Source organism: Hyperoodon ampullatus (genome assembly GCF_949752795.1).
Source record: "Hyperoodon ampullatus genome assembly, contig: scaffold_482, whole genome shotgun sequence".
Taxonomy (NCBI): domain Eukaryota; kingdom Metazoa; phylum Chordata; class Mammalia; order Artiodactyla; family Ziphiidae; genus Hyperoodon; species Hyperoodon ampullatus.
This window is the reverse complement of record NW_027640854.1, coordinates 155187-181916: the sequence shown is the minus strand read 5'-3', so window position 1 is coordinate 181916 and position 26730 is coordinate 155187. Positions and strand designations below refer to the sequence as shown.

General features: G+C 44.6%; 1 protein-coding gene across 1 annotated transcript in view; it reads right to left on the bottom strand.

The window, feature by feature from the left end:
• Positions 1-203: 203 nt before the first annotated feature.
• LOC307070017 (myoferlin) overlaps positions 204-26730 on the bottom strand; it is a gene marked incomplete at both ends in the record, with an annotated part of 138473 nt that continues 111946 nt past the window's right edge. The window contains 17 exons of the mRNA XM_079728635.1: positions 204-389; positions 1115-1285; positions 5237-5328; positions 5773-5928; positions 7850-7975; positions 9395-9493; positions 10909-10920; positions 12329-12385; positions 14532-14608; positions 17808-17973; positions 19929-20090; positions 21032-21130; positions 21255-21413; positions 21507-21688; positions 23630-23707; positions 24787-24895; positions 25974-26147. Coding sequence (XP_079584761.1) covers positions 204-389; positions 1115-1285; positions 5237-5328; positions 5773-5928; positions 7850-7975; positions 9395-9493; positions 10909-10920; positions 12329-12385; positions 14532-14608; positions 17808-17973; positions 19929-20090; positions 21032-21130; positions 21255-21413; positions 21507-21688; positions 23630-23707; positions 24787-24895; positions 25974-26147 — 2105 coding nt within the window. The remainder of the gene's footprint in view (positions 390-1114; positions 1286-5236; positions 5329-5772; positions 5929-7849; positions 7976-9394; positions 9494-10908; positions 10921-12328; positions 12386-14531; positions 14609-17807; positions 17974-19928; positions 20091-21031; positions 21131-21254; positions 21414-21506; positions 21689-23629; positions 23708-24786; positions 24896-25973; positions 26148-26730) is intronic.

Sequence of the window (26730 nt, the reverse complement as noted above, 5' to 3'; positions counted from 1 at the left end):
GGCTATGACCTAAAAAGGTCAAGTGAAACATAAGACAGACAAGAAAACGTGGCCACTTTGACACCTGACATGACAGCAGAACTCTACTATAATGGGGCTTTTGTTAGACAGTCACGTGTACGGAATTCCCTATGGTGTTAGGGTGCTGCTGTGTCCACCCCCCTCCCCAACGCAAACCAGGCAGCATAAATGGGTTGCTGTACCTTGTAACCAGCTTGCCATCCATGGCAATGTGCTTACCAAATTCATCTAGGCTGTAGTCTTGTCCTCCGTATCTGATTCTACTTCCATCTTCAGAAAGGACAGGTGGTGGGAAGCCTTTGAATCTGGCTACATTTTGAAGCAGCTGTGTTGGTTTCAATTGATCTCGCCAGGTGTTTACTCCAGAACTGTGAATAATATCCCACACCCGGAGTTACCGCAGGGCACACAAGTTCTTCTTGGATTCATACGCACGCATACTTAAAGGTGCTCTCCTGTTGACGGGGGAGCAGGAATGTGCTCTACACGTTGGCTTTTGCCTAGAAATCTATTTAGGATTTAGAGACCTAAAATCCACAATCATTTTGGCCTCAGCCAGTTGGTACTCCCCCTGCCGCCCCTCAGTTTCCTCCTCTGTAAAAAATGAGTTTGACTGAGATCGCTGTAATCACAATAGGCAAACCTATAAATTAGAAATCACAAGCTATATCTCATTCAATACTACAGAAAGGCAGTGTTTAGCACTCAGGGAAAGAGGGGCATCACAGAATTGATGAGTTTGGAGGGAGAGGCAGGGAATTCCTGCCATCAAACATTGCCAGCTCTTGGTCCTGGGCATCAAGGAGGGAAGGGGCTCAAAGAATGGGAGAGTGGAGACCGGTTCTCCAGGGGCTGCTACCTGCGCCATCCCCACAGAGCACTGCACTGCTCCAGGGGCCAGCGTTGTACACAGACGCCAATGTGAACGGGCAATGCTATGGTCCTGATTCTCTCTAAGATGATTCTATCATCAACAACAGTATCTACCTGACTCAAACGAGCAGGGACTCAGTTAAGACGGGCCCTGAGGTGGAGCGCCAGAGCTTCCCCAGGTATTAATGTTAGATGGAGCAAACTGTCAACAAACACTTACACACAGTACTGCTCAGGAATGCCGCAGTGGGACCCAAACCGGGAAAGGAATCGGTTTTCCAGGTCAATGATCGTTTCTCCTACTTTTTCATCACGGGTAAAGGTGTCGTAATCATAGACAGAAATTTTCAGGTCTTTTTCTTGAGGTAAGTAGCAGCTCAGTTCATACATTCTGAATAAACAAATGTGAGGTTAGAATCGCCATGATCCCCCCCCGGGCGTCTCACACAAACCAGGGCTCTGCACAAAGACTCCCCGGGCTGGGGCCGGGGCTGCAGGAGGAGGACATCATGGCCGGGATAATCAGGTGGGTGGCGGCAGGCGGGGTGCTTGATTAAGTAGTGCACATTAGTAATGAAAGCAACAGATTGTACACTTGCTCAGGAGAAGATCCGGGGCTTTAAATGCCTAACGAGAATCCCAGCTTTGCTGCTTACTAGCTGCGGGACCCTAGGCCAGCTACTTAACCTCTCTATGCTCAGTTTTCTCATCTGTAAAATGGTGATAATAATCCCTACCATCCCATGTTGTTACAAGGGTCAAGGGAAGAAATGTTTAGAAAGCATTTTGTATGAGTGCATTACTCAAAACCCAATAGCTATAATAGTAATAATAATAATTATAAGTTATATAATAATTATTAATAATTATAATATTATTAGCATATATGCCAATATCTGGGCACCCAGGCGTCTCTACCCAGCTGGGAGATTAGTAAGGCACAAGCACCCTGATTTATAGCCCCCATATCTGTGCCCCTACTATGTTCCCTTCTCTGCCTCAACAGAGACCACCACCCCCATGGAACACCCGGGACTCACCCCACAGGAGCATGAGGGTCTAGAGGGGGGAAGTGGAAGGCTGCCAAGAAGGCTCCCTCCCTCCTCCCAGGCCCTCTGGCTCTGCCACTGATTTGTGAAGGCTTTTCTCTAGTATCTGTATTAAAATGCAAACACTTCTGAGAGAACGATAAATAATCAAACAGTAATTTCTGTGGGAGGTGAGCAATATGGCGCCAGTTCTGAGATGGTGATAACTGTACAGCATAAGCTCCAGATGGGTGGGGTTCGGTTCTGTATCTGCACACAGAGGGGTGAGTCCCATAGTAGGTGCTCAATAAACTTTGTGGACAGAAAACTGTGAGAGGCCTTTTGCATCTCTTCTCTCTCACCGTGCCTCCACTCCTCCTCCTGTCACTCTGGTGTGTGGACTGGTTCTTGCCCAAAGAGCCAGGAGTATTAATCTCTTGAGCAGAAGGGTATGTGTCAGTGGGGCTCTGGAGACAAGCTTCTAGGGTGTCTCCTAGATCCATCTCAGTGACTTCTCCAGACTGCTGCAGCCAGGCGGGGGCCTGCAGGAGGAAGGCGGCCCAGGATAGAAGGTGCTGGAGTCATGGCCACACCTGAAGCACCATATCCACACGAGCCCCCAAATTCCATTACTGGATTCCAAGGGACAGGTAATATGTGTCCCTTGAGAAAAAGAATTCTTTGCTCAAATAAGTTTGAGAACCACTTCTGGTGTTCCTCTGGGCAAACTGAAAGTTCTGAGAAGTCCTGCAGTTATCTTTTTAACCCAAGCATCTTGGTTTGATGAAGGAATACGTCTTTCTTTAGAACACAATTAACATCTTCTGGCAGACTGACATCCCATTGAATGTTATGGGCTAACAATGCTGAACAGTGGCCGAGCACGTAGGAAAGGCTGCTCCTTCCTGAATTCCTTTCATGGAATCCCTGAGGGTCTCCGCTGAGAAGAACATCACCCTGGAGAAGACTGAGGCCAGGGACCGCAGCCGTGGGAGGGGTTGCAGAGCCGCGTCTCCCTGGCTCCACCCTGCTGGGCGGGGTGATGTCTGCACGTTCACCAGATGGCAATTGGCCGTGTGGAGCCTGACGGCATCACTTCCTTCTCCTTCCGGGGTGTCCAAGCTAGACTTTTCCTGCCACTTAATTGAGCTTGTGCTTGGCTCCGAGATGAGCGCTTCAGACAGGGCCGCCTTTCTCCCGTAAAAGCTGGCTTTCCCTGCTTCCCTGTCTCCCTCGCATGGAGCCCTCCTTCCTGCCCTGCGTGCCTTTTCCTGTCTAGACCTCAGGGCTGGATCAGGGGAAGAAAAGGAAAACAATCATATTGCCCTGCCAGAGGATTACTTCCACTGCCTGGCTCTGGCACGCGGCCCCGGGGTGTACAGCACAGAGGGTGTGCATGTGTGCGCGTGCACACGCACATACACACAAAAGAGAGGGAAGGATTGCATAAGGGCACCCACCAACAAACGCGAGTAGAGAAGAAGCGGATGGGCAGGATAATAAAGCCAGAAATTAAAATATAGGCGCACGTTAAATAAGAACAAAGTGTTCTTCTCGGCAGGGTTCTGGGGAAAAATAACACTATTTTTACAAATGTTTTGTGCAAAGAACATTTTTCGACAGGTGATGGCTTGGCCCGGAATATGAAACATTACCAAGGGTGTTGGAAAAGCCTGGGGCTTGGTCAGGAATTTCTACCTAAGTCTTGGCTGCCCGGTGCACCAGCTCTGTGGACACAGCTCTGGGGCCCTGTTTCTGTCACCTGTAAAGCGGGGCCGTTTATCCCTGCCCTGTCAGCTGCCGGGTTTGACACTGAGGTGAAAATCAGATGGTGGCGGCCTTGCAGACGCTGCATTCGGGTGGCCTGGGCGTGAGTCCCGGCTCAGCCGCTCAGCAGTGGAGTGAGGTGGCGCTGACTCCCTCCGTGCCTCTGTTTCCTCTGTTGTCAGGTGAGGGTAGCCCCTCAGAGTTGTGAGATTTTTGAGATGTTTTCTATGAAGGGCTCGGCATAGTGCACATCCACAGTAAAAGCTCAGCAAATAGTAGCTATTATTAAATGTGGAAGTAGTTTATAGCTGAAAAAAGCCGGTCCTCTTTAGAGGTCACTTGGGTGCGCCTTACCCTTCAGAAGGTTCTGATGAGATCAGTGTAACAGTCCAGAACAGATGTAAAATGGCAATGATGAAGACGGTAATGCTATTCCAAGAATCTTTGGGGGACTTCCCTGGTGGCGCAGTGGTTAAGAATCCGCCTGCCAGTGCAGGGGACACGGGTTCGAGCCTTGGTCCAGGAAGATCCCACATGCCGTGGAGCAACTAAGTCCGTGCGCCACAACTACTGAGCCTGCGCCCTAGAGCCCGCGAGCCACAACTACTGAGCCTGTGAGCCACAACTACTGAGCCCACGCACCACAACTACGGAGCCTGCGCTCTAGAGCCCGCGAGCCACAACTACTGAGCCTGCGCCCTAGAGCCCGCGAGCCACAACTACTGAGCCCGCGTGCCACAACTACTGAGGCTGCGCCCTTGAGCCTGTGAGCCACAACTACTGAGCCCACATGCCACAACTACTGAAGTCCGTGCACCACAACTATGGAGCCTGCACTCTAGAGCCCACGAGCCACAACTACTGAGCCTGCACTCTAGAGCCCGTGAGCCACAACTACTGAAGCCCACATGCCTAGAGCCCGTGTTCCGCAATGAGAAGCCACTGCAATGAGAAGCCCGCCCACCACAACGAAGAGTAGCCCCCGCTCGCCGCAACTGGAGAAAGCCCACGCGTAGCAACGAAGACCCAACACAGCCATAAATAAAATCTTCGGGAACAGAAGGCAGGGAGCAGGACATCTGACCCCATCACTTTCTGCTGCCTTCTCAGTTTTGGTAACAGAGTTAGTAACACATACACTGCTCAAAGTGGTGGAGTCATAGCATCCCAGAAAAGAGAGCTCAGCAGGATCGGGGAGTGAGAACCACCTGTTACTACACGTAAGTCACTGCCTACCCTTCTTGTCTAGAAGCCACAAACCCTCCGGACTCCTGGGCCTCCTTACCCTCCCCCCACCCCTCCAGGTCTCACAGCAAATCTCTCAGACTTGGTTTAGTTTTCTTCATGGTACTTTTCACTTCCACAAATTTCTTGTATTTGTGCATTTACGTATTTATTACCTGCCCCACCGACTTGGATATTTGAATAGTTCACAGACATAGTTTCACAGCTTCCGGGCCTAGAGCAGAGCCTAGCACCCATTGCATCCTTAGCACCGAGGCCAAGAAGAAAAGAACCACAGAAAAGCGTTAGGAAATGCCCGTTACCTGCCGAACACTGGGTTGAGAGTGTTGGGGATGTAGTGGTCTCGATCTTCCATTACTTTTTTGCCCAGTGTTATTTTTATATACGGGTCACACTGTGGGGACAAAACAGACAGCAGGTTATGTCACCATGGGGTGCCAGTTCAAGGCAGTTTCTGGGACAGACTCAGGTGTGACTCCACACCCGCTCCCACCCTGATGAGAAGGGGTAGCCTCAGACCAGGTCCGGGCAATGCTCCCTCTTGGCGCCATGCAGCCAGCGCACCTTTGGAGGAGAGGCAGTGGCGGGGAGCAGTGACAAAGCAATTCTCCTCTGAGGTCACCTCTGTAAAATGAGAAGGGTGAACCAGAGGCTCCAAAGCCCCTTCAAGCTCTGAGATAAATCCCCACTGGGACAATCCTCCTGAACAGATTGTTTTGATAGAGTATCTTTCCCCTTGTGAGATAACAGAGCCCAGAAAGAAAGAACATGACAATTACTGTGGCTGATGACTGTAATTATGTTGCTATAGCAGAAGGCTCCACGCCCAAACTCTTACCAGGCCATTGTTGTCCTGGGGCTGGAGCTCTAAGCCTCGAACAATGTAAATCCTAACCGTGCATTCCTGTGGGACACTGTCAGGTAGTTCCCGAAACTGCCGGGGAGGGGACGGCACGCTGGGGTCATCCGACAGGGGGTAGATTCTGAAGGAACCCTAGGAGAGAGACACACAGATGTACTCGCAGGACCTTGGGCGATCAGGGCAGAGGGCTTGGGGCAGTGTCCTTTCCCCCAGGACACGGGGGGCAGCCACAGGGGCTGTGGGATTGGGGGATGAAGGGCTGCCTTTTGTGAAAGAAAGAGCTATGGTGTGCTTTGCATGTTTCCAGTGGGGAAAGTGAGTGATGATAAAGTAATTACTTAATAGATCACAGGGGAGAAGAAAGGGCAGGGCAGTGGTAGGGAGGCCTGGCAAAAACCTAGGCAAGACATGGAGGTGGCCTGGACCAGTATGATGGCAAAGGAGGTGGTGAGAAGTGAAATTCTGCACATTTTTTGAAGATAGGAATAAAAATGATTATTTTTTAAACCCAATAAAGTATAAAGGGTGATTTCCCTTTTTTTCTGCATCACCCCTGTAAACCCCCTTCCATCCACTCCCAGGCAAACTCCCGTTCATCCCTCAGGTCTCAGCTGAAAAGTGTCACTTCTTCCAGGAAACCTCCCTGATTGCCCCTGGGTTGGATAGGTTTCCTAACACTCTCTTCTAACCCCGCACTCACCCCTATTGCAGCACTGACCTCTGCGTCGTCACTGTCTATTTATTGTCTATATTCTTCACTAGACTGTGAGCTTCCTGAGGGAGGGAAATATTTCTTGTTTATCACTCTATCTCCAGGACCTAACACAGGGCTGGGCATGAAGCAGGGACACAATAAGCAGTTTCTGAATGAGTGAGCCATCAGGCCAGCTTGAGAGGCCTTATATTTTATCTTGAAACCAGCTTACGTACAAGAGAAAGCACTAAAGTTGGATTCAGAACATGTGGGTCTTCATTCCAGCTACTTTCACTCAGTAAAGCAGCATGATGTAAGCACCTACCATGTGCCAGGTACTGGGGGCCAAAAAATGAACTCAAGGAATCCAGTCTGGCACAGGGGTGCTAAATAGGTTTGACTCTCATGCTATCTTTGATGGCTTGGTGGAAAGCTATAATGAGAAGGATTTTGAAACCACATGTAGGGTAAAATGGTCTGATTAGCAATGTCTGCTATTGGAAAGGATTAGGAAGTAACAGCACATCTGCCACGGATTTGCCAACTGTGGCTGGAGGGAGGGGCAGTTGTGAAAGCAGATACTTACAGTGTGAAAGGTACTTTAGTAGCAGCAGGGACCCGGGGAGCCTGGGGCAGGAGTGAGTCACCCTGCCAGGAGCAACCAGGGAACACTTCACAAAGAATGTGACATCGGAGCCCGCACTTAAACGAATGAGTAGGCGGAGCCCGCACTTAAACGAATGAGTAGGCGTTTGTCGGACCACAGAGAGGGAAGGAAGGGCATCCAGGGAATGAAGAACAACTTGTCCCAAAGCTCCAAGCTCTGAGAGGACAGGGTGTGTTTGGGGCTTGGAGAGGATGCAGTGGCAGGAGAGACAAGAAGCTTGTGAAAGGCCAGCCCAACTCTTGGAAGGAGTTGAGACTTGACCCATTGGAAACTCAGGTGATGTCTTTAAGCGGTAGAGAAACACGATCAGATTTGGTTGCGTGGAAGATGGACTAGAGTGTGGATGAGGAGGGTGGCAAGGACAATGGATTGGGAAAGTGCTGCACTGGTCCTGCTGAAAGCCTGGGAGGGGGCGGGGGATGTGTGTGTGTGTGAGGGTGAGAACTAGAGCTTAGAGAGGCTGACTCTACAGGATTCAAGGCTGGCTGGCATCAGCAGGGAGAAAGATACGGAGAATGGCTTTGAGTGTTCTGCCTCGGACCCCACTGTCCTCTTCCTTGTTAGCATTTTCTAGCATCCTTCAGATGTCAGAGGATACGCCCCTGACCCAGAGATTGGTTGTCCTTTATCCTAGGTCTATAAAGAAAATAAAGATGGATTTTAAACAGGACAGACACACACATTTTACTCACCTTAAACTCTCCTACCACAGAAGGATCTTCATTCTCATCTGATTTGCCTCGATACAGCTTGAAAGTATCTGAGAAGTCTGTCAGGCCCTCGAATTCCATTACATCCTCTAGTTCACAGTCATATATCTGCAAACCATCAACAGATTCTTAATTTCTCATTAAAATACGGGTGGAATCTAAAATAAAAAAGACTGACAATACCAAATGGGCATGAGATGTGGATGGAGCACCAGAACTCTCACATTGCTGGCTGGAGTGCAAAATGATATGACCACTTTGGAAAAGTGTCTGGCAATTTCTTATGAAGTTAAGTATCCAGCTACTCTCTGATGCAGAAGTTGTATTCCTAGGTATTCATCCAAGAGACATGAAAACATGTCCACATGGTATTAGAATGTCCATAGCAGCTTCATCATCAGGAGAATGGATAAACAAGTTGTGGTATATCCATACAAGGGAATATGACTCAGCAATTAAAAGGGGCAAACTACTGATGCACTGGACAATATGATGGATCTCTAAACTACTGTGTTGGGCTAAAGAAGCCACACACACACAAATACGTATTGTATGAGTCCACTTATTTGAAGTATAAAAAAAGGCAAAACCGATCTACGATGATGAAATCAGATCAGTTGTCTCTAAGAGGGTTGGAAGGTTGTGAGAAATTGAATGGAAAGGGGTACAAAGGAGTTTTCTGGGGTGATGGAAATGTTCTTTGCCTTGTTTTGGTAGTGGTTTATGTAAGTGTATATATAATTATCACAACTCACTGAATGGATTACTTTATTGTATGTAAATTATACCTCGATAAAAAGCTAGAAGAGGAGGAGGAGGAAGGAAGGAAGGAAAGAGGGAGGGATGGAGGAGGGACTGTGGGGCTGATCTGCCAGACTAGTTTATTTCTCTAAATAAGCGGTTCTTTACATGCTGGTGTTTCTCAAGCTGCATTGAGATGTTATGACAATCACATGAAAGAAAGTAGATTTTTCCACATTCTGAAAAAATGAATAAAGAACTGGAAAACCCAAACCATTAACAGGAAGATCATCCATAGCCAGACCGGCCTAGTCCAATAACTTGTCTTCCTCCTGGACACACAGTTGTGATTGTACACTGCATACATGTAAAAGAATCAACTTCTCAGCTAGTAAAACTGATGCCCGTTTAGAGGACAGAATAAAGCATGTTGACATTTCATGCTTTTTTGCAAGAGCACCATGACTTTGAAGGTCTCCCTTGGTCAAACTGGACAATTGTTGGCCTAATTAGTGCGGTGCCAACCCATTCCCAACCCTCGGCCATATGTCCCCAAGCCCTAAAGTGGCAGTCACATAACTATAAATCAACAGCTGTCCTCAAGCCCCGGGGATCTTGCCAAAGCCAAAATCCATCACAAGGGGGCTCCCCAGGAGGCCAGAGGTGCTCCTGGCCCCTCAGCCTCAGCACCCACCATTGGACCTTTCAGTCTTTCACTCAGCTCTGCCTGTGGCCAGTTTTAACGCATGTCAACCCCCCCACCCACAGTAGCATAGGCCCAGGTACCTGGAGTTTGGGATAGCCTTTCTGAATATATTGTCCACATTTTTCATGTTCCCCTGTGGAAGCATAATATTTACTCCACCAGTCAATAATTTCTTCCTCCTAAAGAAAGACACATGAAAATGGAAAAATCTTTAGTGATGCCCTGGATTTCCAATCATTGCAAGAAAACTCATATGTAATAGACAAGAGAAACAGGTACTTCTGAACCTAAAAGAGGCGAGATTATATGACTCTTGTTTACATGCACCAAAGTATTCAGGATTCTTCTACCCAGAAGCTGGAGGTGAAATGATGATCCTTGGCCAATGAAGTGTGTTTGGCTTTAATGGCCACAGCTACACTAGATGATTTTCTTACATTCTATGGATACAATCTATTCATTTGTCTGTTTTTACTTTTTTATCCTGTTGACTTGATATTTACATATGCAGATAAATTAAAAGAAAACCTTCAGTATGTGTTCACTATTTCATCCTCCAGTATGTGTTTTCCACTGTTTCATTTCCTTAGCCCTTTTAGCCAGCAATGCATTGCAAAGCAAAGCTCACTAAGCTAAGAGTGGGTAAAACTGGTTCTAATTCAAGTTCCATCCTTTACGTTAGAAGCCATACCCTTATGTTACAAGCCACACCACATCAGGTACATTGTTTAGCATCTCTGAGCATCATTTTCTTCATCCACTGAATAGGATAACACTACCTGTCCCCATCCATCTCATAGGATTGTTTTGTTTTGTTCTTTGGCCACGCTGTGTAGCATGCGGGATGATCTTAGTTCCCCAAGATCCCCAACCAGGGATTGAACCCATGCCCCCTGCATTGGGAGCACAGAGTCTTAACCAGTGGACCACCAGGGAAGTCTCTCATAGAGTTGTTTTGGACATCAAATAACATCATTAGGAGAAGGAGCTTTGAAAATTATAAAATGTGAAGCAAGAGTAGGGAGGCATCATGGTTTGTTTAGACCAGTGGCTCCCAACCTCTTCTTGGAGATTCTAATTCAATCAGCCTGGGGTGAGACCTGGCAAACAGGATGCTTTCAAAAGTTCCCCAGGTAACGTGCAGCCGGAGTTCAGAATCTGGTGGTTCTTGGATTGGGCAGAAGGGACAGCATTTAGAATCACTTGTGCAACATTCTCAAACTGTAGAAGGCTGTAGTGTATCGAAGGCTACTATGAATTCCACTCAGATTTATAATAAGAATAGATCCCATCAGACCCACCCGTGGCTTAATCTACCTAGGAAGAGTGAGCCTGCCCAAAATAGTGTGTCACCAGCAACATAGCCTCTTCTTCCATCTGGGGGGAAGGAAGAAGGAACACTCAAGAAAAGCTATTTCTTATTTGTATATGGTATATATATGTTTATACATACACCTACAGTTATTTCCCCTTTATGGATCAGTAACCCAACCCTGGATTTAAAAAATTATGTATGTATGTATGTATGTATGTATCAAGCTACAGGCAGAAAATACATGAATCTTAAGTCTAGCAAAATGTGTAAAATAGTTACCTTTTCTGTTAGCTGCCAATCACATATATATGGGCAGGAAGAGGACAAACCATGTACAAGTCACACAGAGATGGAGACCCCATGAGCATGAGGTTCAATGAGAAAGAGAAAAGGAGACGTTATTGTTCATCCATGCCTTATATTATCAACATTTTGATGGATTATTTATTCAGGATGATCTCATAATTAAACACACCTTATTGGCTTCTTCTCTGAAATGTGCAAAAGAGTTAACAAACAGTGTTAAAATAAAAAGCTTGGAGGTAGCCACCCATGTCCCATGTTTTAATAGAGTTAGACAATCTGTCCACCAGCATAGTGATCACAAAGGAAGTGCGGTGGGGTGGAGGTGGGGATGAATACAGTTGCTCATCTTCCTGCCCCAAACCTTTTATTCCATTTAGCTTCTAAAGTATATCCCCAACTTGGCCTAATTCTTATTCCTTCAAAAACTCCTGTCCCAAGATATTTATGTCCAACATGACTGCAGCACCATCATGTAAGTATCTTTCCTTGATTTTTCCCCATGCTGACGATAAAGCACCAAATACATATGCATCCATAAATGGATGTCAAGTCTCTCATTGGCCAAATCCTCCCATTTGAGTTTCTGCATGGAGAATCCACCAGGAGATGAGAGAATGGACAGCTAGGATGCTGGGGCTTGACTTTTCTCTTGGTACCTGCTGGAACATCAGCCAAGCTCACCCTTAGGGGCAGTTTGAAGAATTGCTACCTCCTAACTTCAAGTTCATTTCCACTGTGAGGGGGCAGCGACTCCTCACTACAGGCACTTCCTGCAGGGAGTGCTGGGCGGCCACGGGGCTTCCTCTGCAAGTGCCCCTCGGCTTTTTCCGCATCGACTTTTGTTCAGCACACAGAAATGCCAAGAGAGGCAGAGAGACAGATAGATATAACAGTTCTTTCTATTAGATTCATGTCAAAGCGAGATTAAAAGTTAAATCATCACAGCTGAATTGAGATTTTGGAGAGAGGGAGTTTATGCCACAAGTGTTTTCACATTCTCAATGGTCCTGAATTCATATTTTTAGAGTCTGTTTATTCACATCTATTCTCAGCTATTTGAAATCATTTCAAAGAAATGAATAGTTCATGATTTAAAAAAGCGTTATTCAGAACAGATTGCTGATATTAAAATCTAGGATTAATATGGGAGAATTTATTTATGTCCGCTTGCTCATTAGTTCACGTGGCAAAGTAGCTGAAGCAGCTAGAGTAACTTGCTTCATTATATCCAAATGGCATAGAAGATTCTCCCCTGAAGCTTAAAATAATCACATTTGTTTAAAGATCGTCTTTCACTCCAAAATCTAGAAAGAATCTGAAAGGAGAGTTCAAGTCTTTAGACCGAGGTCCCCGCAGCCCCAGGCAGCTTCATGCATTTTCTTATCATACATACATGCACTGTCGTTGGAGAAGCCATTTTGCTGAGTGCTGTTGACATACTGCTTAAGCACTGGAATTGGAAGGTAATTGTTGAAATGGCCATGTAGGAAAGTCTGTGTTATCTGGCTAGCACTTAGCAATTTGTCCCTAGTGCTTATTTCCTGCTTTACTTGTGTTGGTGCTGAGCCCATCTGTTAAGAGCTCCCAGGGTCACCACAGGGTAGTGGTGTGAGTTTCTGTGAGCCCGAAACTGTCACCTGAAGCCACATTCTACAGCTCCCATCAAAAGCACAGTGTTGACCCATTCCCTAATTTACCAATAAAAGGCTTGAATTGAGTTAGTGGTAATAGGTATTCATTACACACACATCACATGTACATGTAACACATGCATATCACATGCATGCATATATATTACATGCGTGCATTATATTACATGCGTGCATTATATTACATGCATGCACGTGTATTACATGTATATGTAATCCAGGACATCAGCAAGCTTGTCATTGGCTCTTCCAAAGCTCAACTTTGCTCATTTGACTTTGCATAGATGAGTGCTATACTCCCCAATGAATAGGTAGTATCAGATTTTTAGAGGCGATTCCAAATAGCCTTTCTTATCAACACAGTATACCTCCAGTAGGCGTTAGGAGAGCAGCTGAGTGAAAGTTATTTATAGTACATGAGAATGACTGATACTACCTTCCTCAGTCCTGCTAAGTTGCAACTTAAAATATGATGTAAACTCAACTCTCACAATGTGTCGCTACAGTAGCCTCATCTGTTAACTATTGTTAAGAAATGAATGAGGGCTTCCCTGGTGGCGCAGTGGTTGAGAGTCCGCCTGCTGATGCAGGGCACACGGGTTCGTGCCCCGGTCCGGGAGGATCCCACATGCCGTGGAGCGGCTGGGCCCGTGAGCCATGGCCGCTGAGCCTGCGTGTGTGGAGCCTGTGCTCCGCAACGGGAGAGGCCACAACAGTGAGAGGCCCACGTACCGCAAAAAAAAAAAAAAAGAAAGAAATGAATGAGATTGGGGCATAGACTGGCTTTATCCTTCTTCTTGAGCCTCCATACCTGGGGCTACTGAGTATACAGAAGGCCCAGAGAAGAGCTGATTGACAAGGGGAGGCAGGAAAGCTGGAGGCTGATTACAGAGCAGGATCTTAAACTGGCTTTTTCCAGAGTTTTTGTGAAAATGTACATAAAAGATCTTAAGTATATTATACTTAGCTTCGTCCTAGGCTACTACTGTTTTATTGGGAATATTTGGGGTTGTTTATAAAGTGAACACAGTGGTTTTGCATATTTGATATTGTCATTTCTGACTGTGGAGGATTCTCAGGGAATAGAATCAAACACACTGCTACGCAGTGCTGGCTGTAGAGCTCACATTTAGTATGGTCCAATTGTTAGTGAGTTTAATGCAGTGGGAAGAAAGTGGATTTCTTTAAAGGCACTGTTTATGGACATAACACATTAAAGTGCAATCATGTGCACTTTTCGGCCAGTTTGCACATTAAAACATGCTGTGAAAGTCCATCGTGAATGCCAACAGAAACGGGGAGATATTTGATGTTTTCTTTTTTCTGGGCTGGGAACTTTTTTTTTCCCTCTCCTTCTTGTCGAACTGGCTGGAATGGTTTTAACATAGGGTCCTGAGTGAGCATTTACACCAATTTCTTGATTTGGAAAACCACAGTGAATATAAAAGTCGGGGATATCCCATACACTGACAAATAGGGTCATTAAAGATCCATGACACTTCTGTTTCATGTAGGGGAAAAAAACTGGTGTGCTACATGTATCCCTTTTCTGAATGTTGTGCTGTGTATTTGCTCCTGAAATTTCTCTTTCTTGCAAATGATATCACTCAGACTGTCCACACTAAAGGTCCTCAGTCCTGCCTGCACATTAGAACCACTTGGAGAGATTTTAAAATTTACTGTTGTCTAGATCCCTCTCCCTCATGGAGAGTGGAGCACGGGTCTGAGTATATTTTAAGTATCCTGGGTGACTGAGGGTAGAGGACATGAGTCCACACAATGTTACCGTAGCTACTGATGAGTGTACGATTCAGGTTTTTTACCGTGATAAGCTGGTTTGTTATTTTATTTTAGTTGCACTGAATGGTTGTTTGACTGAATTCACCTAATGCTTAGATGCCTGGAAGATAAAACTGACATCATCCAATGATCAGTTCTGAAGCCTACCTTTGATGCCAGTAATGGTTTGGTGTCTTCTATTTCAATAACGACGTCCCGGCAGGGTGGGGTAGACAAAAAGGAGGCTGCAAGACAATTTCATAATCTAAGATACTTACAAAAATATAGTGGTGAACATTCTACTCCACGTTCAAGTTCAACAGCCACACAGTGGAAGGTAGAGCTTGCTCCTGGATGAGACTTACTAAATGGAGAAGACCACGTCTGAATGTAGAAAAATAACCCAATTCATTGCTTTTCCCAAAATATGATACAGTTTTAGACATTTTTAAAGGGATTTTATGGCCCATTTTTTTCTTTTATCTTAGACAATTAGCCCAATCCTGTACACAGGAAATGCTGAAAAAAGAATTGTGTCAACGCATGTCTTTAGAGGATGTAGGAGTGAGGCCGGGGCAATGAGGGCTGGGGGGAGCTACACCAAAGGAGCTTCCTTTTCATGGAATCTGTTCTAAGATACAGAAAAGCAAAGCAGGGTGAATAGTTGCACATTTCAGGGCTGAAGTTGCAGTGGCTCATTCAGCTTGGCTCTCACAGTATACATAGAGGGAAAAGGCACACATCCTGGCTTTAAATAATTCCCAGAATATTTGTGGCTCCAGATGTTGAGGTTAGAGCAAGGGCTCAGGAGCAGCCTCTGGGCTCACCAGGTTTGGTTCAGCTGAAGGGGGAGCTGAAGCCTCAGCCTGGGACAGGGTGGGATGAGAGGTACAGCTACCCTTTATGGAAGAAGGCATCAGGCAACCAGACATTCAACAGGAGGGCAGAACTCAGAACAAACTCTGCCAAGCGAAAAGAACTCTGTGTTTAACCCAGCATTTGATGTATGGGACATAGAGAAGGAAAAACACATTTTTTAGGCACCTACCATGTGCCAGGCAGTGGGCTAACCTGTTTACATACATGATCTCCTTTAACCCCTCAAAAATCCTGTAGAATATGTGCATATGTGGCATTATACCCATTATAGAGGTTAAAAAACAAACAAACTGAGGCTAAGAGAAAGCAAGTCATTTGCTTCCAGTTAAACAATCACAAGTGAAAGTAAGTAATCTAGGTCTGTCTGACCCCAAAGCTTATGTTTTAACCATCATACCAGAGCCCAGAGCAAAGTAGGCCCTTAGTGAATGTCAGAGAAATGATCAGGGGAACACCTGGGAAGCAGAGGAGACTGACATTTATTGAGCATCTATGATACGCCAGTTGCTATGCTGTTGCCAGGTGGCACCCCCAGATCTATCAGAAGTCTCTAGGCTTCCAAGATAGCTCCCCTCCAACTCCTGACAACTGCAGCAACACAGAACGGGACAGCCAGGTGGGCAGGCATGCCGGAACACAACTGCATGCAAGTTCCTTCCTATATTATCATTTCTCCACTTTACAATCCTCATGTAAACAAAGCCTCGGGGACAGGAGGAAAGTTATTCTGTGTGCTTCCAACATTAGGCCAACCAAGTACATTCCTCAACTCTTACCTCAGTTTGGTTTTAAGAAACTATCAGATTGATCTAAAATAACAGATTCTGGCCTTGGGAACACAGTGCTCCCCATACACCTTAAGGATTTTCCTCTTCAGGGGCTTTCTGAAGCCTTGACCTCACTTCGCACTAACTACAAAGAATCACGAACCAGGAGACCTCTGCCTAACCCTGACCCATAGACACAAGTAGGTCTACACAAGCGATTCTAGGGCCAGAGAAAATTTGCAGCATTTGTACCTTCCTCATGATTTCACATATTTGTGTCAAAGAACTTTCTCTCATGAAAGCAATAGGAAAAACACTAGGAAAACAGTTTCTCTCCATTAAGTAACCCCAGATAAAAGAATGCCTGCAGTTACATTAATCCTTGATGTTATAAAAATGTTGCTGTTTTAGGCACCATCAACTCAGCACAAAAATGCTTTACATGGGAAATGTATGGATAAACACATGTAGGGTTTTGCTCAAGTGTGACTGTGAATTTTTTTCTCTCTTCTCTGAATCAGGGATACAGGATGCTCAGACCCACATAGCAGATGAGCTTCAGAGGCTCTATAAAATCAATACCAAACCTTATGGAAGATTAAATAGAACTGGTTAGCAGAACAGCTCTCAAATAGAAGACATCTGTTTCAGTTTGGAGGCTACCAACGATCAGATGAATGGGTGTCAATTCTCCGCTGGGCTTAATCTTATGAGCCTAGGGGCTCTGGGATCTTGTTCACGGATGGGACCCAGTCCCCAGCCCCTAACAGTCTCTGGCACACGGTAAATTAAAAAACAAGTAATTCTTGAATAAACAAGAGCAAAATGCTCTTCATTAGTTATTATTTAGTATAGAACCCAAAAGTAAGTATTATACCCTGCTCTATCACTTATTAATTATGTGACCCAAGGCCAGGAATTTAAACTCAAGCAGGTGTTATTTTTTCTTCAATAGATAACAATGAAATCATATTTTTCAAATTATATCACAACAATGCTGTGATGCATTAATGAGGCAGGACAATAGATGGAAAGCAATTTAAAATAAAAATCCCCCACTCCTTCAGTGCTTACGGAGGGGCCCCTGTATTTCCCCATCAAAATATTTATCACAGGACTTCCCTGGTGGCACAGTGGTTAAGGATCAGCCTGCCAATGCAGGGGACACAGGTTCGATCCCTGGTACAGGAAGATCCCACATGCCGCAGAGCAACTAAGCCCGTGCACACAACTACTGAGCCTGCGCTCTAGAGCCCGCACGCCACAACTACTGAGCTCACGTGCCACAACTACTGAAGCCCGCACACGCCTAAAGCCCATGCGCTGCAACAAGAGAAGCCACTGCAATGAGAAGCCCACACACTGCAATGAAGAGTAGCCCCCGCTCGCTGCAACTACAGAAAGCCCATGCGCAGCAATGAAGACCCAATGCAGCCAAAAATAAATAAATAAATAAATTTATTAAAAAAAAAAAAACTTAACACAGCAAACTGCAATCACCCACTGTCTTGCCTTCTCTGCTGGATGATACAAAAAAGAATGTTCATCCAGGAGCAGGACAATTCAGAAAGTAATAGCTTGAGCACTGGGCCCCCTCAAACAAGGCCAGGATTCAAGGGTAGCTCTGCCACTTACTAACTATATTACCTTGGGAAAGTTACATAGCGTGCTGTAAATCAAACTGTTTCCTCATCTGCAAAATCTGGACAATGAGTACTTACTTTGAGAGTTTGCAAAGATGAAATCAACTGAACATGAATGAAAAGTCCCAAGATGCTATTTAGAGACTTGCGTTTACCTTTTAGCTGTGGCACGATGTCCTCCTTTCCTGCATAAGGGTCGCAGCGAAAGCGGTCCAGGCGGTCAATGGTGCACTGGCCCACAACGGGCTTGCGCCCAAACTGCCTGTGGTCGATGACCTTGATCACCAGTGGAGGCATGTACAATTCCTCCTTGGGCAAGAACTGGGGGTCACAGAGGTAGGTGTCACTTTTCTGTTTAAGACCTGACAAGGGCAGCTTTGCCAATTAACTCCCCCAAAGGGACCAATCCAGGCTCTTTCTGCCCATTTGGTGTAGCCCCTGGGACCCACAGCGAGCAGTTCAGTAATGTACATGCCAGGCAAGCAGCCTGGAGCTGAAGGGCCTGAGCTCCGAGCCGGGATCAAACCCTGGCTCTGCCACCGACAGCTGCATGATCTTAGGGAACACTTCTCCGTCCCAGTGATCTCCTTAATAAAAGTAGGGGTGCTGAATTAATACATGTGAAGTGCTTAGCACTGTACCTTAGCACCTGGCTCTGCTCTGTAACAGGATGTGAAGTCAGCATTTAGTTAGAATTAGTTAAAATTTAGATCGAGATAAAACTGAACCTTCACGGGAGATAACTGTGGCTTGAGAGTCTTTCAGCCCTGGAAGTTCAATGCCAAAATGGGATGCTCATTTTTCCTCCATGCCTCCTGGTTCCTCTATATGGAATTTGGTAGCCTTGGTGACATTGTCTGATTGGGGAATCACGGGCTGGTCTCGGGTCTGCCTGGTGCGTGGTTCAGATGATTTCCACCTTCGTCTTCACACAGGAATAGAAGCTGGGATCAACTGGGTGGCTTTCCTCACCTCGGCTGACTGAGGCTAGATTCCAGGCTAGAGTTTGGGAGGTGGGGAAGGGGCTGGGGACGGAACAAGGATGGGTAGAGTGGCCCAGGGGATCACTCTGGGATTCTGGCTCAGAGCTTCCAAGTGGCGCTCATCTGTAGCATCGCAAGGGGAAAAGTATTGGCTTTGAAGTTGGAGGGACCTTAAGTCCAAACTCTGGCCAAACACTTGCTAGCTGTGTCCCCTTGGGTAAATCACTTAACACCTCAGTTTCCTCCAAAGCACACGTAAGAGGGGTGAAAATGCCTGCCCTGCAGGGTCGAAGACTTAATGCAGGGAGTGTGAATGCAGCCAGCACCGAGCTCTGTGTAGCTACTGCTGCAATCTCGACAGAGTCACTGCAGCACAGCACGCGGGGCCTGGCACTCACTACAGAACTTGCATAAGGCGGTTCCCCTCTCCAGGCCTCAGCTGCCTCATCTGTAATTGGAGAAGTTAAGCTCCAAGACCCTACAGTTCAAGAGTGGTATGCTGGAGACCCCAAGGGCAGAAAAATGACTGGGGTGGGGAAAGAAATGGGAAGGTTCTGGACCTTCCATCCCATTAAACTGAAGAAATGCCTTGATTTCTTAACGCTTTGTATAGTAGAGTAAAAAATAAAGATTTTTTTCTTTTTAAAAAGTTAAGGATTTAACTGCTTTAAAAACGGAAAGACAGAGTAACCTCTTCTTGCTCCAAAGTATTATAGGGTCTATGATGGAGGACTGTGAACCAGATCTGAGGCTGCTGCCTTTCTAATAACCAGAGGGTAACTTTGATGGAACGAAGTGGCACCAACCCAGGGACACCTGGAGGCAGGGCACAGTCATGGGCTCTTAGGACATGGCCCCATCACCCCGCAGCTGCCCTTGCCCAGCCAGCCAGTCACTATCCAGAGGGTTCCGGTCCACGTACACCTGCAGGGCCTGCGGGTTAATATTCCGCTCTTGGGGGATTGACCAAGAGCCTGTTACAGAGAGCTGACTAGATAGAAAGTTTATTGGAGAAATACATTAGTATTGCTCATAGATACTTCTGTGTCCCTGGGGTTGTTTGAGGCTTTAAGAAACCATCATTACAGTGTGAGAATCTAAGGGGGGAAAGTCACTGACAAGCTGTCTGCAAGGCAGGGTTTTTCTATTTGTTGTCAGACTGGAAATACATAAACTACAGACTTTGGAAATATATATATATATAAAATATGTGTGTGATTTGTATATATTCATTTTCAAGTACGATTCAGCTATTCAACAGACATGAACTATTACGGAGTCTTGATACAGTACCACTTTCATGAAGAGAACAGAACTGGGGAAGTTGGGCGTCTTCTTCAGGTTTTTGATCACCACTGATTCTACCCTTTCCCCTCCGCACTCCACAACGAGACTGGGGGAGGTGACAGAAGCCATCTGGTAGTTTTTCATATTTCTTAAGCCCCAAGCTAGAATCTAAGAAAACAACGTAAAGAGAAGGGAAGGAAACCCAGCATATTAAAAATAATATTCAAAAGGAAAAATCCTGTCTTAATAACTGGTAAATTCTTTAAGATTGACTTGTACAGATTTGCCTCAAATCTCTGAGAATGTCACTCTAGAAAACCTGGAGGTCATACAGAGAAAGCGGTTTTGCCCATTTACCTCTCCTACCTGAGCTGCTAAAAAGCAGAGGGGATAAGGGTGCAGGGATCAAATCCTGGCTGCGCGGTATCACAGCTCTGAGAACTCTGGCCAGTTAGTAACCTCTCTGTCTCATCTGCAGACGGGGCTGAGAGCATTACCTATCATGGGTTATTCTGAGGATCAAGTGTAAACTTCTTAACACAGGGACTGACTGACATGCAGGCACTAAGTAAAAAATAAGAGCTGTTGTTTAAAGTCATCTGCCTCCGTCTTAGCAAGACCCCAAGAATGGAAATCTCCAGGTAACACCTGCTTGACCGAACAGAGGGAGAGCCCTCAATAGTAGGCAGGATGCTGTCCATCAGGCTCCTTCCTTCTGTATCTGCTCTGTCTGACATGTCAGCGTCTCTCATTCCTCCCTTCCCTCCCTATACCTCCCGCTGAGGTCCCCTTTTCTCTGCACATAAAGACACGCTGCTCTGAGTCTGTCTCCTCTCTCCCAGTTCTCCAGGTGACACAGGAAAGTTAGAAATCCACTGGCTCCCAGTAAATGGGAATGCTAGATTCCCTCAGGAATGTTGGGATTGACCTGTTTTTATTGCTTTGACAAGCATTCTATTTCCATGAATATTTCAATTTTTTAGACAAATTCTATAGGAAATTGGAGACAGCAAGAGAAGATGCAGCAAGATTCCATTCCTATACGAAAGATTCCATTTCTATAGCCACATCCATTTGAGTTGATCAATAAAACAGAGTGAGCAGCATACCTCAATAGCAGTGAGCTGAACCACAGGCCTGATGCCCTGGGGGACCATGTACAGATTTGGTGCCCTTTGCGAGGGAAGAATGGGAAGGTTGGAGCCATCCTGTGAAACAAACATGGAAATGTCAATGCCTCCCTTTAGTTCAAGTAAATAGTGCCTGGAGTTGTTAACAAGTGTTTTGATTGGCTACTCTGAAAAAACAGATGAGTGAGAACTCAGTAAGTACCTTGTGCCTCAGGATCAGCTCTGCAGTTACAAGGACATCCCCACAGGTTTTGTCTCCATTCATTACTGGGTACCAGAGAAGTTTGGGTGTGATGTCCATTTCTGAGTTTAGTTTCACCAGAGGAGAGCACATGCTTCGTCCTAAAAACTCATCTTTGCCCTAGAGAAACAAGCAATCCTTAAATTCCCTGACAAACATCCCTATAAATCTCCATCATTTCCCTAGCCATCTTAGAAATTCTCAATTACCTACCACTTGGTCATTGTCAAAAAGTTCAATGACAACCTTGGGTGGGTTTTGTAGGACTGTTTGGGGTTCCCCATAAATTTCAATTTCATCAAATATAATCGTTTGGTCCCATGTAGGATTCAGGGTTGAGTGGATGATCTCGGTGGTTTTACTTCGATGAAGGAAGGAGACATGAGCATATGGATCTAAAACAGAAAAAAAGAATAACAGTGGGCCATGGCTGAAGTCTGAAATGGTAAAACTCCTGGAAGAAAATATAGGGGTAGGCTCCTTGACACTGGCTTGGCTATGGTTTTTTGAATTTGACACCAAAAGCAAAGGCAGCAAAAGCAAAAATAAACAAGTGGGACAACATCAAACTAAAAAAGGTTCTGTGCAGCAAAGTAAACCACCAAAGAAATGAAAGCCAACCTATAGATGAGTAAAGAAAAAAATATAGAGAGATAGATAGATACACACTATGAAATATAATTCAGCTTTAAAAAAGAAGGAAATTTTGCCATTTGTGACAACATGGATGAACATAGAGGGCATTATGCTAAGTGAAATAAGCCAGACAGAGAAACACAAATACTACATGGTATCACTTATATGTGAAACAAACAAAAAAAGTCAAACTCATAGAAACAGGCAGTAGAATGGTGCTGTCAGGGTGCCTGGGGGCAGGGGAAATTGAGAGAAGTTAGTGAAAGGGTATACATTTCACCTACAAGATGAATAAGGTCTGAGGATCTAATGTATAACATGGTGACTGCAGCTAACACTGTATTGTATAATTGAAATTTGCTAAGAAAGTAGAACTTAAGTGTTCTCACACACTCACAAAACAGGTAAATATGAGAGACGATGAATGTTGTGGAAATCCTTCCACAATGTGTACATATATCAAATCACCACGTTGTACACTTTAAATATATTACAACTATATTTGTCAACTATATCTCAATAAAGCTGAAAAAAGATAAGGAAAAAAAAAAAGAAGTAATCCATTTCTCCTCCATGCTAAATAATTTCACCAAACCTTTTTGCAATTGCTTGGGAGCTGACCTGTCTGAGCAATACCCTGCTGTCTAACTTGAAGCTTTTGCATAAGCTAAAAGGGTGCTTGGCTTTTAGCATTGCAGCATCTTATGAATGGGATTCCTTGCTTTTGTCCTGATGATGTATCTTTTATCTCAAACTGCAAGGAATGTGCTTAGAGTTTTACGCAACTTGAATCGAGAAATTAACTTTGACTTTCAATGATTGAGTGCCCCCTGGTGGTGAATATTCAAAAATGTCTTCAAAAACCATTTTGGAGATGTGTATTACAGAGATAACCTTGAATCTGCTTTAATTCGTGAGAAAAGGAAACCATTCACATATGTTGGTTAATAGTAGTGCTCGGAACATACCTCGCAATTGATGTAAGCATGCTGGAGTGTCAGGTAACTGCTCTTAGAGCTGTTTCCATAGAAGCCCCAGGGAAGCTCTGATGGCCTTCAGGTCCTGAAGTAGAAGGCTCCCCCTACAGCCCAGGGAGCCCAGGAACTACTCATGGTCCCACTAGCAACAGCACAAATCCCCCAGCAGCAGGCGCCCAGAACCTTCCTCTTAGAACCAGTCCAAAGGCAACAAAAGCAGTTGGGGTGTCAGTGTGAGGGGTGATGAAGCCTCATGGTTTAATGGTGCTGGGAATTGGGGAACAGGCAGCAGAGGAGGTCAAGATGGACTGAAAAGGGGAATGGGTGATCTGGTGATCTTTTTGTCAACTTAAGAGAGCTACAAAAAATATATCTATAAAGGTGAGGACTTACCAATTAACCCAAGAGCCCAGGGGTAAAAACACAGCTATAAACAGAAAGCAGAAACTGCTTTTCTTAAGGTGTTTTTTAAATCACTTAATCAATTAATGATTATTAGTATTAAAAGACCATGAATCTTCTCCAGCACTCAGCAACCATGCTCGGCATACTCAGCAAGTATCTAATGACTGAGCAATTGACTTCATGCATATCAAACTACTCTCAATACAGAAAGGCTTTTTGTTGTTGTGAGAAATAACTCAAAGCATCCACTTGATGAAAAGCAGAATCAAGCTAGCCTGCTGTGTAATAACATGTGAGATGGAGACTTTTTCCCTTTACCTGAAAAGCTATCCTTGTCTAGAGCCATGAGGTTTCTGGCTTGATAGATATAGCAACGCAGATGGTAAATGTAGACTCCTAAAAAGAACAGGATGGAGGTTACTTACAAGAAACAGAACACTGTATTTCTATTTGGAGATAATATATGTTTCAGATAAATGGGTTACCCAAATCTACTTCCCCACGGTAAAGAACACATATACAGTGGTGATGACACGTCTTCCCAAAGTAGTTCTGTCTCCTGCAAAATGAAACTTATTTAAAAAGTACTACAGGAAGCTCAATGCAAGTGTGTCAATCAGGAGAACATACTCCTGGTGTAAACTACCTGGATTTAGGGTACTGCTTGTCATCGCCGACCTTTAAAATGACACTTGGTCTCTAGGAGTTATAGAAATAGGGCTTTCCAGACTATTTCAGCACCAGATCTAGGAAACAGTTTTCTGCTAAACGTTTCTTTGATATTCCAAAGACTTTATACTCCTTATCATTATTAGATTAATGCATATACGACCCTTCCCACTATGCTGCCATCCCTCCCTGCCCCTGCAAACACACATAATTTGAGAGGCAGGAGAGCATTTTGATTCATTACGCAGATTCTGGGAACCAGACTACTTGAGTTCAAATCTTGTCTGTAGTGCTTACAAGCTATAAGATCTTGGTCAAGTTATTTAATCTTTCTGCACTTGGTTTCCTCCTGTAAAACTGGGAACAGTAATAGTACTTACCTTCTAGGGTAGTTATAAGAATTAAATGAGTTAATATATGTAGAGTGCCTGGCACATGCTAAGACTTATATGAATATTTGCTATTATTATTAGAGTAGGTCTGCTTCCAAAATTCCTGAAGGTTATCATTGAAACCAACCTTAACTTTTTGAACATTTTTTCCAATTAGAATAATCTTTTGCGGGAGCTTAATAGGTAGCATGAGTACATATCAGACAGATTATGTTGAAGTCAATGATTTGACAACCCTCTACCCCAAATATAATTTTGAAAACTGTATTTTTAAAATCGTCTCCATCAAGTAATGAAAATGAAAGTCACATTTGCATAAAGGGATTTTTATCTATCATATTTGGTGAATTCAAAGAGTTTCCTTGAGATGAACGTCATAGAAGTGAAAAACACAAATACATGTTTAAAACTTACTGTCAAAATTACAGGAAACAATGGGAGTGTTTGCTCCAAACACAGCAGTGGCGCTGTGTTTCTGTTTTTCTACACTCTTTTCATCTTCATCCTCGGTAGTATCTGCACCCTAAAATAAGAGTCAGGAAAACCAATTAACAATGCCTAAAAACAATCGAAGAGGTAAGAATTACAAACAAATGGAACAGTCACTTTTAAAAGAGATTTTCTTCATCCAATCACTCCATTTTTTAAAGATGAATAAAGCCCAGGAGAGCGACAGAGCAGGAAGTCGAAGCCAGCCTTTCTACCCACCAAGGCCAGGTTTACCAAACCCTGCCCGTGAAGAAAAAAAAGAGGAGCATAAAGGATGCATAAGTGGATTAAGAGGAAGGGAGGAGGAAAAAGAGCAGTGGAAGAAGAACAGAGAAGGGTCACTGTGTAGAAATATAAAAATAGGTTGTGTCCAAACACAAATTTCTTTTTTTTTCTTTTTTTTTTTTTTGTTTTTGCGGTACGCGGGCCTCTCACTGTTGTGGCCTCTCCCGTTGCGGAGCACAGGCTCCGGACGCGCAGGCTCAGCGGCCGTGGCTCACGGGCCCAGCCACTCCGCGGCATGTGGGATCTTCCCGGACCGGGGCACGAACCCGTGTCCCCTGCATCGGCAGGCGGACTCTCAACCACTGCGCCACCAGGGAAGCCCCAAACACAAATTTCTAAAAATGGTCCCTGACTACCACATTGTTTTAAGTCAACCATGACCATTTTCTTATTAATTCCTTCCACCTTTGTGCTTTTTTCTTCTCTGCCTTTTTATTGTGCTTCCATATGAATTGTTCTCCAATTCTGTAAGCATCCTTCTGTTTTCCTTCCCCTCATATCTGCATATTTAACTTTCTTTGTTTGTTGAACAGTTGTAGTTTCCGAAGTATGATCCAAAGGGATGTTAACAGATGTCACCTGCAGCAAATGTTTTGGAACAGATATACGTGGAAAAGGCTAGAGGAAATAATATTAAACGTGCTTCTTAGAACCTTTCATATGTGAATGGTCTATTCATTCTACAAAAATTATTGAGCACCTAGGATGTGCAGCTTTCTCCCAAATTATGTGCAGTCTTACAGTATTGGAGTCGATGGTATTATATCCAACACTCATGTATTTTCCCTCTGCAAATATGATTTGAATTTTGGCTATTTATTACTTACAAGGGCACCTTCAAGTTTAAAGATGGCAGCTGCGCCATGCGTCTCCGAAGGAGCCATTTTTCTCCTCCAGCATCTGCGGCGAAAAGTATCTGAACTACGCTGTTCCCAGTGAAATTTCCAGCCAATTAAAGAAGCGTATTCCCAGCCCTCCTGGTCTTTAACTTCTTCCATGGCCTAAAATAGAAGTAAAACATTTAATGATAATAATCATAATAACAATATTCCTTATATTGATAAAGCAGATTATGTGATCCATCAACAGATACATATTGAAAATCTACTCTGTGCCAAAGTACTGGGCTAGGAGCCAGGGATACAACAAAGAACAAAATAGACAGGCTCTCTGCCCTTGCAGAGCTGATGGACTGGGGGGATAGAGAGAGATAAGCAGGCAAGGAAAGTGAAATGAGATGAGATGAAATGAAATGAGTGGTGGCTGTACCATCAGGAGGGGCACCTTATTCAGACTTGGTAGCAGGGGTTGGGGGCAGCATGAGGGAATGGGTAAAGCAAATGGATTCTTTTCCAAATTGCTTTCTATTTCCTCACTTCATTAGCTCATAAGAACATTGCCATTACGATATAGTTTGGAAAATATTATTATGTCCATCTTATATATAGAGGGAAAAAAACGATACCACCCTCCCTAGGGTTTAAGTGTCTTGTCTAAGGTAATAGCTTCTATAGCTAATAAGTAAATCAGGGTATATTACTTCTGTAATAACTACTATCTAACAACGATAGCACTTTTAATCTT